The 13,099-nt window shown below is 40.3% G+C and overlaps 1 protein-coding gene across 1 annotated transcript in view; it reads left to right on the top strand.

Annotated features, from left to right (window-relative positions):
* MRC2 (mannose receptor C type 2) overlaps positions 1 to 13,099 on the top strand; it is a 96,158-nt gene that overhangs the window by 47,698 nt on the left and 35,361 nt on the right. Inside the window, exons 2-4 of the mRNA XM_043964421.1 lie at positions 8,257 to 8,664; positions 10,226 to 10,399; positions 11,043 to 11,207. Coding sequence (XP_043820356.1) covers positions 8,257 to 8,664; positions 10,226 to 10,399; positions 11,043 to 11,207 — 747 coding nt within the window. The remainder of the gene's footprint in view (positions 1 to 8,256; positions 8,665 to 10,225; positions 10,400 to 11,042; positions 11,208 to 13,099) is intronic.

The raw sequence follows: 13,099 nt of genomic DNA on the forward strand, positions 1-13,099 counted from the left end.
AAAAACAAAAACAAAACAAAACAAGATAAGACAGCTAGTAAACGTCAGATATGGAACTGAATCTGGTTTCTAACTGGATTCCACCACATGGCTTCCTAACCCCAGCAATGCTTAGTAAACGTTCAAATGTGAAGGATAATCTTCCTGGATCCTTCTTCTGAGACAACCCACCTCTATGGCCACTAAGTGTCAATCCCATATACCTCAGTGCCTTTCCTCACCCATGGTTTAGCAAAGATTCATGTGTATAGTAAGAACTTAAATATTGTTCCTCTGATTTAATCCTAATCTTTCCCCTACCACAATCATTAGGGGAAGCTTTTCCTGCTTGGTATTGGTCTCCTCTTCCTTAAATTACCTTGTATATACTTATTTACATGTTGGTATCTTCTAATAGAAGATACGTTTCTTGAAGGCAGGGACTATTTTCCTTTTGTCTTTGTATCCAAAGCATTTAGCCCGAAATCTTGCACATTGTAGATACTTAATAAGTGTTTATTTTTTTTTAATCCTTTTTACTATTACGAACCTGACAAATATCAGCGAACACGAACATTTCTACATTTAAAGTACAGAAACCCCCCCTGAAACTTTGAATCTTCAATGTGTATATCTTCTCGTTCTCCTCCTCGTCCTCCTTCTCGTCCTCTTCCTCATCCTCCTCCTCGTCCTCCTCCTTCTTCTCTTCCTTCTTCAGTATTTTAAATTTAACATGGTAGTTCCAATGGTTTGGTATTTATCTGGGTTCCCTTTTAATTTTCTTCTCTTCTATTTTTCTCCTATTTAAAAAAACGATTCATTAATTTTTTTGTTTCTTTTTTAGCTTCACTTTCATTTCCTCAGTTTCCCTCCATCCCAACCTCCCTCCAAAAGCCCTCCCTCATAACAAATAAGCATAGACAAGAAAAACAAATCCATACATTGTCCATGTCTGAAAATGTACGTTTTATTCTGTGCCTCTAAATCCATCACCTCTCCAGCAAGATGTTAGGAGCATGTTCCAACATCAGTTTTCTGGAGTCTTGACTGGTTATTGAATTGACAATAGATCTTAGGTCTTTCACAATTGTTTTCCTTTACAATGTATTAATCTAAAAAATAGTCCTTATAAATTTTCTCTGCATCAACTTATACAAATCCTCCTGGGTTTCTCTGCATCCTTCCCCTTCATATTTTTTTTTGGGGGGGGGGCAGGGCAATGAGGGTTAAGCGACTTGCCCAGAGTCACACAACTAGTGTCAAGTGTCTGAGTCCGGATTTGAACTCAAGTCCTCCTGAACCCAGGGCCAGTACTTTATCCACTGTACCACCGAGCTGCTCCCCCTTTCATAATTTTATTTTATTTTATTTTTTTGTTTGGTGAGGCAATTGGGGTTAAGTGACTTGCCCAGGGTCATACGCCTAGTAAGTGTTAAGTGTCTGAGGTCAGATTTGAACTCAGGTCCTCCTGAATCCAGGCAGCTGCCCCTCACTTTCATAATTTTTAAAAGCACAATAATATCCCATTACATTTACATACAAAAATTGGTTCAGCCAATTTCTAATTGATAGGTACCCATTTTGTTTGCAGTTTTTTTTTGCTGTAATAAAAAGTGTTGCTATAAATATTTTTTTACATATGCATCCTTTCCCTCTTTCTTTGTATAAGCCTAGTAGTTGTATTTCTGTGTTGATGGGTATATACAGTGTAGTCACTATTGGGGTATAGTTCCAAATTGCTTTCTAGAATGGCCATACCAATTCACAGCTCCACCAACAATGCAATAGTACACCTGTTGCCCCTGAAACAATTGCCATTTTCCATTTTTGTCATCTTTACCAATCTGATGAGTGTATAGTAAAGCTTCAGACTTGTTTTTATTTGCATTTCTCTTGTTATTATTTGGAGCATTTTTTCATACTATTTTGGATTTGAAAAAAATCAGCAAACATAAACATTTACCATCTCTATGCTGATGCTTCTCAAAGCTACTCACCTTGCCTTAACTTCCCTGCTGACCTTCCATCTCACATATCCAACATGTCAATTGCTACAGAGAGATCAAAAAGTATGAAGATTGCGGCAGCTAGGTGGCACAGTGGATAGAGCACTGGCCCTGGATTCAGGAGGACCTGAGTTCAAATCCAGCCTCAGACACTTGACACTTACTAGCTGTGTGACCCTGGGCAAGTCACTTAGCTCCCATTGCCTCACCAAAAAAAAAGTATGAAGATTGAGAAAAGGCTGTTGGCATCTTTGGTGAGAGCAAGTTCAGTGGAATGATGAGGTTGAAGCTGGATTGTAAGGGTTAAGAAGAGAGTGAGAGGAAAGTAGAGACACTTATCATAGCTGGCCTTTCCAAGGAGTTTATCCACAAAGGACAGAGAAGATATGGGATAATAATTATGGACGTAGAAGGAACAAGTGATTATTTTTTGAGGATAGGGAAGTTATGGGTATGTTTGTAGGCAGCAGAGAAGTTGACAGGGAGAGATAGAGTAGGGATCACAGGGAGTGCAATTTGTTGGAAAGAGTGGTAGTGGGAGCCATGGGAGGTTTGAGGAGAGATAAAAAGATTTAGAAGAACAGCTGTGGAGAGTGGGGCAGTAAGTTGATAAAGGAGGTGTAGAAGGATTGCCCAGTGTGAAGCCCAACTGAAGCTGTGTAATGTAAATTTGTAGTGGACCCAGTCAGAATTGAAGCCCAACTGAAGCTGTGTAATGTAAATTTGTAGTGGACCCAGTCAGAATTTTCTCTACCTTTGTTCAGCAGCATGTGTGTAGGAATAAAAACAGCAGATGGCAGGAGTGATCCAAGACTAAGCCTTGACGGGTATAATTGGTGATGTCGTAAGGAGGCAAGGAACTCAAGGTAAAAGGACAGTGTAGAGTTTAGCTGGTTTACCAAGGGGTCAAGAGGGGAGAAAGAGGAGAGTGATCAGTACAGGGAAGGGGGCCTGGGAAAGAACTGAGGGATTTGATCAAGGGATTGGAGGTCATGGTGTAGATGAAGAGTAGGATTTGGTAAGGGAAGGCAGAAGGAGAGGTGGAGAACCAATAGATTATGATTAGATAAGGAGATTTTGAAATTCTTGAACATGGAGGTGGTATATTTGTGGGTGATGGCAAATCAAGGTTATGATCATCTTTGTGTGTGGCTGAGGTGGTATGGAGGAGTAAGCCATGGGAAATAAGTAGGTTGAGAAACTGAATGATTAAAATCTTTGAGGGAGAGTCAATGCATATGTTGAAGTCCCCTAGTATTAGGGCAGGAATTGGGGAGAAGAGAAAAATTATGAGCCCATTATCAAAGTCATAGGGGAAGAAAAGGGAGTAATCTAGAGAAAATAGCCACTAGGATTTTGATTGGGTATTAGAAATTAATTTCAGGGCAACTAGGCAGCATGGTGGCTAGAGTGCAGAGCCTTTAAAGTTAAGAAGACTCATCATCTGAGCAGGAGGAGTTCAGAGAAACCTGGAGTGAGATGAGCAGAACCCGAAGAACATTATACACAGTATCATCAACATTGAGTGTTGACCTACTGTAATGGACTATATTCTTCTCACCAATGCAATGGTACAGAAGAGTTCCAGGGAACTCATGATAGAAGAGGATCTCCAAATCCAAGGAAAAAAAAAAAAGAACTGTGGAGTATAGATGCTGATTGAACCATACTATTTCTTTTGTTTTAGGTGCTGTTTTTTTTTCTATTTTGAGGTTTTGCATCACTGCTCTTATTTTTTCTCTTGTAACAGGATTAATGCAGAAATAGGATTAATGTTATTATGTGTATATATATATGTGTGTGTATATCTATATCTATATGTATATGTATATAGATATATAGATATAACCTATATCAGATTACATGCTGTCTAGGGGAGGGGGAGGGAGGGGAGGGAGGGAGAAAAATCTGAAATTGTAAAGCTTGTATAAACAAAAGTTGAGAACTATCTTTACATGTAACGGAACAAATAAAATACCTTATATGTAAAAAAAAAAAAAAGAAGACTCATCATCCTGAGTTCAAATCTGATCATAGAAATTTACTAGTTGTGTGACCCTGGGCAAATCCCTTAGTCCTGTTTGCCTCAATTTCCTTATCTGTAAAATGATCTGGAGAAGGAAATGACAAACCACTCCAGTATCTTTGCCAAGAAAATCCCAAATGGGGTCACAGAGTTGGATACTACTGAAACAACTGAAAGACAATAGCAGATATGAATTTCATAAATGTAAAAGGAGGAGAAATTAGAATGGTGGGGGGCAGAGAGCCTAGAAGTGGCAATGGGAAGAAAAGGGTATTCCAACTTTCTTTCCTTGACCAGTGAGCCCAAGGGAATTAATGAAGGGTGTAGCAGGTACTGGAAAGAGTGGCCAGGGAGTCTGTGTCATCAGGGAGGAGCCAGGTTTCAATGATTGCTAAAAGATGGAAGAAGTGGAAGAGGAAAAGATTTAGAATAAAGAAGTTTGTTGCCTATGGAACAAGCATTCCAGATATATCTAGGTCAGGTATCTTTTTTGGAGTTTATTGTAGCATATGGTGTGAGATGTTGGACGAAACTTAATTTCTCCTACACTGCTTTCCAATTTTCCCAGCTGTTTTTGTGAAGTGGTTAAAGATCTTGGATTTATTTAATACTATGCTATTCTATCCAGTTGCTTCTGAGTCTAGTGTTCCTAATCTGTTTCACCCATCAACGTTTCTATTTTTTAACCAGTACCAAAGATTTATGTTGATTATTGCTTTTTAGTATAGTTTGAAATCTCGGACTGCTATGCCTCCTTTCCCATTTTTTTCATTATTTTCCTTGATATTATTGAACTTTAGTTTCTAATTCAATGTTATTATTTTTTCCGGTTCAATAAAGGAACCCTCTGGTAGTTTGATTGGTATGTAATTGAATATATAAGTTAATTTAGATAGTGTTTTCATTTTTATTATATCAGCATAGCCCAATCATGAGCAATTAACATCTGTAATGATAGCTTATATAATTCCTGAGTATGACTTGCTAGTTGGACTCCCAGACATTTTGTACATTCTGAAATGGAATAACCCGGAATTTATTTCTCTATCTCTTTCTAAAGAGCTTTGTTGGTAATATACAAGATTTATAACCACTGCAAAAATATATTTTAAAAAGTATTAGCAAATAGGCTACAATTATTGTGAGGTTGCATTTTTTTGGTCATGTTTGATATTGTCAGTTTGGCTTTGCTTATTTTTTATTTTCAGATTAGCTAATTAGCTAATAATCTATTTTATTTTTTTCCTTCAAAAAATCCTTGCTCCTGGCTTTATTTATAAACTCAATGATTTTTTGTTTTTATTTTTATCTCTTCTTTGATTTCGAAATGTTTATTTTTTTATTCGGATTTTTTATTTGTTGCTTTTCTAATTATCTTAATTTATGAACAATTCATTGATTCTTTTTTTTTCTCTTTTCTGTTGATGAAAGTATTTATAGATATGGAATTTCCCCTAAGGACTACTCTGGCCAAAATACAAAAGTGCTAATATACTGTCTCATTGTTATTGTTTTCTTTGAGGAAATTAGCTATTTTTGTATGGTTTATTCTTTGATTCACCAGTTCTTTAGGATTATATTATTTTGTCTCCATTTAAGTTTGAATCATTTCTTCAAATGTTCTTTACTGAGCATAGATTTTTTGCATTGTGGTCAGTATGTTGAATATTTCCCCTTTTCTATACTGTTTATGAAGGTTTTTTGCCTTGACACATGATCAATTTTTGTAAAAGTGTCATGCACAGCTGAGAAATACGCATATACCCTTCTATTCTTATTCAGTTATCACCTGTGATACATTCTCACTTTTGAACAATTCTATACAGTTCCTTAACATTTTTTTAATAATTTATACATTCTTTTTAGATTTGTCTAGGTCTGAAAGCAAAACATTAAGTTTCCTAACTACTATAGTTTTGCTGTTTATTCCTTCTTATAATTAAAAATATGCAAGTACTTAGATGTAATGCCATTTATTGCATCTACATTAAATATTTATATTTATGATACCTTTCAACATAATAGTTATCTCTTTTTTTTATCATATCTTTATTCATTGTTACCCTTTTTTAGAACAATGACTTTTGGTCTTACATTTTAAAAATCAACAAGTGCATACTTTCTATTTTGGCCCTCAGTTCAACTGTGTGAATCTTTATGTGTTCCTTGTAAACAACTTATTGTTGGGTTCTATTTACTAATCCATTTGCTAAGGCCATCTAGATAGATTTATCTCATTCATCATCATTAAATTGTAAATCGTGCATTTTCCTTTATCTTATATATTTTCTGCATTTGCTCCTGACCCCCCTCTTAAAGGAAGAAGAAGAAAAAGAAGAGGGTGGTGAAAGAGAATCTACTTGATGATAGTGTGTGTGTGTGTGTGTGTGTGTGTGTGTGTGTTTGTACAACCTTCCCTTATCTGGTTCAGATAAGGGTGGGGGTCAATTAGATGCCTGCTTTTCTCATAATACCCTCATTATTTGTATACTCTTCTAATGAACTCATTTTAGATGCTTTTAAAAATCCTTTTCAGATATTTTCTGGAGTTGATATGGATAACAGGGCTTCTCTATGACCTTTCATGTTGTTATCTTAACCAGAAGTCAATAAATGTTTTTTTTTTCAAATTGAATACTGTCATACTCAGAAACCCACATTTATATTTTATTACTCGGGGCAATCAGATTGCAGTCATACATTCTTGGGGGGGACAGTGGTTTTGTTGCTGGCTTCCTTGGAGCCCTGGTCTAAAATGTCCAGTTTTATCTCTGGGAAGGCTCTGTAGAAGCAGCTGGTACTTTTCCCTTTCTCTGGTCTCAGGCTCTTTCCCTACCCCCTGCAGAGGGACATTTTCCATTAACCCATCCCTGACCTTGAAGGAACTTTTGACTTCAAAACATTAAGATCCTGGAGGAGGCCTTGGGCAGCCCTGGCGAGTTCAGTTGTGGTTTGTGGGATGAGACAAGAAGGAATGAGAAAAAGGCATAGATGGAGAGGACAAAGCACAGCCAGGACAAGGTCTGGCTACTAAGGTCACTCTCTTAGGTAGTCTGCTTAGTCTTATCCAATGAATACTGTTTGAGAATTTAAGAAATGGATACTAGAATTGTGATCACCAACAGCCTGACTTCTATACTGATGCCAAAGTCTAGCAAGAGGGGTGACCACATATCACAGAATACCAGAGCCAAAAGAGATCTAGAGATCATCCAGTCTAAACTCCGCCTGGTTCATTTAAAAAAAAAATATCAATTTTTAAAAACTGCTCAGTTTCTTGAACTCATCAGTTCCTCTGTGACCTCCCTATATACCACTCTATTAAACAAAACACATTTAAGCAAAACTGACAAAACAACAAAACAATATTTTCCACCTCATTAGGAATATGTGTTTTGTCCTCTGTGCTCTAGGACCACAACTATTCATTATGATTACCCCGAATTCAGCTGCCTTTTTAGTTGTTTTCATTTATATTATTGAAGTCGTTGTGTATATTGTTTTCTTTGTTCAGCATCACTTCATACAAGTCTTCTCATACTTCTCTGAATTCATGTTCTTCATTTCTTATGGTGTAACAACATTCCATTCTATGCAGAGACCATAATTTGTTCAAACCCTCTCATTTTACAGATAAGGAGGATAAATGACTTTCTCAAAGTCACACCATTTTGTATATGGTGCAACTACTATTTTTTTTTCCTTTTTTAAGTGAGGCAATTGGGGTTAAGTGACTTGCCCAGGGTCACACAGCTAGTAAGTGTTAAGTGTCTGAGGCCGGATTTGAACTCAGGTACTCCTGACTCCAGGGCCGGTGCCCTATCCACTGCGCCACCTAGCTGCCCCGGTGCAACTACTATTTTAACCCAGGCCTTGTTACTCTCAATCTAGGTCACTTTTCATGACATTATCCTGGAATTTAGAGATGGGGAGTGTCCCGAAAGCGATGCTTTTGAATATGTCTTTTGGCAATGTGTAAGGTGGAGTAGAGAAGTAGAGAAGGCAGAGAGACAAAGAGAGAGACAGAAACAAAGAGATGGAGACAGAAAGAGAGACAGACAGGCAGATGAGAGAGAGAGAGAGAGAGAGAGAGAGAGAGAGAGAGAGAGAGAGACTGAGAGGTCAACTAAGAGGTTATTTTTATAGACCAGAGGTAGTCATAGAATGATATCACTAGGGATGCCGAGAAATCAACGAACAGGAGAGACTTTTTTTTAATACCTCATCATCTGCTTTCTTTTCCAGAGCCCAACGTCTTCCTGATCTTCACTCATGGGCTACAAGGCTGTCTGGAGGCCCAAGAAGGACAGGTTAAGGTCACACCAGTCTGCAATACCAGCCTGCCTGCCCAGCAGTGGAAGTGGGTCTCTCGCAACCGGCTCTTCAACTTGGGCACCATGCAGTGTCTGGGCACAGCTGGGCCTGGTGCCAATACAACCACAGCACCATCCTTGGGTACCTATGAGTGTGACCGAGAGGCCCTGAGCCTGCGCTGGTACTGCCGGACACTGGGGGACCAGCTGACTTTGTATCTGGGGGGCCAGACTGGGAACGTCTCAAAGACTGTCCTCAGTGATCGTGGAGACCAGACAAGGGGCAACCAATGGCGCATCTACGGCAGTGATGAGGATCTATGCTCTGTACCTTACTATGGTGAGGAGGCCAGGGCAGGATAGTCCTCCCAAAGAGAGTGTGGGGAAGAGGTGAGAGTAGGGTTCTGGGACAGGAGCTGGCCAAAAGGTGAAGAGCCTTTCGAGTGAGGATTATTCCATCCTGCTGCTATGGGCTCTTGGGGAAAAGTCCTTTCCTGTCCCACACAATTTCACTCTTCTAATAAAATTTTCCCTAAGTAGCACTTTATAACTATTTCCCAAGTAATAATACTTCACATGTATATAGCACCCTTATCTCATTGGATCCTCACAACAATCCTATGTTATTGCTGTTGAGTCATTTCAGTTGTGTCCAACTCCTCGTGACCCATTCGGGCTTTATTTGGCAAAGATACTGGAGTGTTTCGCCATATCCTTCTCCAGCTCATCTGACAGATCAGGAAACTGAGGCAAACAGGGTTGAGTGACTTGCCTGGGATCACACAGTCTGAGGCCAGATTTGAACTCAGGTCTTCCTGATTCCAGGCCCAGTGCTCTATCCACTGTGCCACCACTTCCACCACCATAGGTACTATTGTTATTTCAATTTTTCAGATGAGGGAATGGAGGCTTAGAGAGGTTAAGCAATGAGCTCGGGATCACACAGATAGTATCTTGAGCTGGGAAACAATCCCAGCTCCAGCATTCTGTCTGCTATATACTATGCTGCTTTTCCAAAGTGTTTTTATGTTCGTCTCATTTTACTCTTTCCTATGAGGTTACACAAAGCAGATTTCATCTCCATTTTACAGATGAATAGATGGAAGCCCAGGATTATTAGGGCACACATTGAGTTAGTGGCAGAGCTGAAAATCTAGGTTTCCTGAGCACCAGAGCTCTTCCCACTAGACAATCCTCCTCCTCACTCCTTTCTCAGAAGCCCACCTGGGTTCTAGAATAGGTTGTCCTGGCTGGAAAAGTTGGGGGAGGGGTGTGGCAAGAGAAAATGGGCCTCCTGGGCAGCCAGGCTTGAAAGGAGTTCCTTTTCAGCCATCTTTCATCTTGACCCCCTCCTCATGTCCACATCCAGCAGTCTGTGTCTAGATATGTAGGAAGGGAGACCCTGTACACACCAGCTCAGGTAGGGGCTTCTCTGGTCCTCAAAGGAACTTGGAGGGTGGTGAGAATTCCTTGTCTCTGGAGGTTTCCTGGGTTAAAGCCATGGAATGAGTAGGAAAGAGGAAGGCGTGGTTGGGCCTTAGGAACTCAGAGACCTCTGGCTTTTCATAGCCACAAGTGGGAGAGGTACAGGAGGCTAAATCTGGAAGCTCTTTGGGGAAAATGGGATCAGATCCATTTTGTTTCTTCCCTGACTCTGCTGGAGCTCCACGCATGTGCAAGGTAGGGAGAAATGACTGGGATCTTTCTTCTCTCCCTGGCTTCTTTCCTACCATTCCCATACTATCCAGAGTTCCTACTTGTGGTGTGATAGAGCTGGGGGCAACGGGTTGGTCACTGACACCCTCCATCCCCTTGACTGTAGTGTAGGGAGCACAGAAAATGATTTTGATGCCCTAATGATAAGAGCTCCGGCCTCTCCCCTCTTCCCCCTTCTCCCACAGAGATCTACACGATACAAGGAAACTCTCACGGGAAGCCTTGCACCATCCCCTTCAAATATGACAATCAGTGGTTCCATGGGTGTACCAGTACTGGCCGAGAAGATGGGCACCTCTGGTGTGCCACCACTCAGGATTATGGCAAAGATGAGAGATGGGGCTTCTGCCCCATTAAGAGTGAGTGTTGCCCCTGCCATTCCCACCCCTATCCCCAGGATAAGGCACCAGGAAGTGGGGAATGGAAATAGGGGATAGAAAAAGGACCTAGGGGAGTGATTGATAAACTTGCAGATCAAGGCTGGAAAGGTTAAAAGGAGTCTGGGAGCATATTGAGGGGTGGGGTGCAGAAAGAAGGTCGAGGGTCCAGGAAATCAGTAATGGAGAAAGCTTTGCCTGGTGGAATTTTAGGGGTCCATGAGAGATGTGACCATCTTGTCAGTTTCCGTGTCTGCTGTCTCTCTGGGAAGTTCCTCTTGACTTTGGAGATGGAATATAACAGGGATTATATATATATAAATCTGTGTGTGTGTGTGTGTGTGTGTGTGTATATTTTGGACCATAGATCCTTTTGACAGTCTGCTAAAGCCTATGGATTCTTCTCAAAGTAATCTTTTTAAACATAGGTTTCCAAAGGAAGCCAATTGTAGTGAATGAAATATGGTCATCAAAATTTATTAACTTTAAAAAAATGTTCAGAACCTCTGGAATAGGAGGTTGAGGGTTAGCATGTAGCACCAGGGGTGGTCACTTGTGGGGTGGGTCAGTAGTCTGTGTCTACTCTGAGTTCCCTCCATTTCCTTCTTCCCTACTGCTATTCCAGGTAATGACTGTGAGACTTTTTGGGATAAGGACCAGCTGACAAACAGTTGCTACCAGTTTAACTTCCAGTCCACACTGTCCTGGAGGGAGGCCTGGGCCAGCTGTGAACAGCAGGGAGCCGACCTGCTGAGCATCACTGAGATCCATGAACAAACTTACATCAATGGTGAGTGAGGCCAGGAAGGGGAAGCCTGGTGTTCCCAATCTAGTCTCCCTAATTGTAACCAACCCAACTCTTCACAAGTCTTCCCTTTTCCTACAAATAGCCTAGCACTGCATATGGGGTCAACAACAGACAGGGACATCCAGGAGGACTTTTGGTGGGGGAGAACTAAGGTGTAGTGAGGAGAAGTGCATTTTGGGGGGGGGTCTTTTGGAGGGTTCCAGACAAGGGTGTGTTGGTAAATGTTTAACCACCAGCTCTCCAATGGGAAAAAAAGGTATTCTTCATACACTTTTTTTTGGGGGGGGGTGAGGCAATTGGGGTTAAGTGACTTGCCCAGGGTCACACAGTTAGTAAGTGTTAAGTGTCTGAGGCCATATTTGAACTCAGGTCCTCCTGAATCAAGGGCTGGTGCTCTATCCACTGTGCCATATAGCTGCCCCTCTTCATACACTTTTAAGCCTAATCTTCATTATTAACATTTTCTCCATCACTTTCTTAAGTCTAGATAATCAACAAAACAATAAATCAAGCCCTGATTTGTAACGTTTGCATATTTCTGGGGTGTAAATGCTCATGTAGAGAATATAACAATGAGCTCTCTCAGTTCAGTAAGAGATGGCTGCAGCACCTCCCTGGTACCAGAGCAGACTCTCCTTTGTGTATGTGTAGAAGGATAAAAGAAACATGGGGCTGTTGAAGGCAGATTGGAAGAAGAGAGAAGAGTAAGGTCTTCAGAGGCAGGGCTACTGTCAATCATTTTGTTTAAATACACACTTAATGCATCAGTGGGCTATAATTTTAAAGGTGTGTTAATTCCCTTTACCAAGTACAGATCATAACTTGTCTATAATAATCACAATAGGACAATGGACCTATGATTTCATTGGTATAGGGCAATGGTTCTCAAAGTGTGGCCTGGGGATCGTGAGAGGTCCCCAAGACCCTTTCAGGGGGTCTTTGGGGCCAAACCATTTTCATAATAATGATAATAATAATAATAAATAATAAGTTCATCTAATTTCTAATACAGTAAAATTCAATAGATATAACCCACATGAACAATGGTTCCCTGGAGTCTTCAATAAGTTTGAATATAAAGTGATTCTCAAAATTTTTTTAGAGTGTAAAGGGATCTTGAGACCAAAAAAGTTGAAAACTGTTAGTATAGGGAATGGGGCAGTTAGATGGTACAGTGGATAGAACACTAGACCTGGAGTTAAGTAAACTCATTTTCCTGAGTTCAAATCTGGCCTCAGACATTTACTAACTGTGTGACCCTGGGCAAGTCATTTAACCCTGTTTCCCTAAGTTTCCTCACCTGTAAAATGATCTAGAGCAGGAAATGGCAAAACACTCCAGCATTCTTGCCAAGAAAACCCTAAATGGGGTCATGAAGAATCAGACACGATTGAACAATAACAAGTATAGGGAATTTCCACTTTCCGGTGTAGGTTGGTACCTTCTCTTCAGCTTACATTGTCTTAGACAGTTGCTTAGAACACTGAGAAAGGTTAATTTGCAGTGTCCTCTAGTACTGCTCAGAGTCCAGTACTTGACTTCTTGGCTTCAAGATCAGCTCTGTATCACATCATACTATGCCTCTCTAATAGTTATGATAGCCAGCATTTATATAGTACTTTAAGGTTTTCAAAGTGCTTTACCTATGTCACCTCATTTAATATGTGAAGTAGGTCATTTATAAAGCTTAGTAGAGAAGTTGAGGGAATTGTTTGAGGCTGAGAGGTCGACCCATGTGTCCAAAGTCCAGTAGGCATCAGAGGTGAGACTGGACCCCAAGTTTTCCTGATTTTAAGATCAGCATGCTGGCATACAGCCTCACCCACTTCACTGACAATCCACACAAAAATAAACTATGAAATAAGCAGAAGAAA

This window comes from Dromiciops gliroides, chromosome 4 (assembly GCF_019393635.1).
Source record: "Dromiciops gliroides isolate mDroGli1 chromosome 4, mDroGli1.pri, whole genome shotgun sequence".
Taxonomy (NCBI): Eukaryota; Metazoa; Chordata; class Mammalia; order Microbiotheria; family Microbiotheriidae; genus Dromiciops; species Dromiciops gliroides.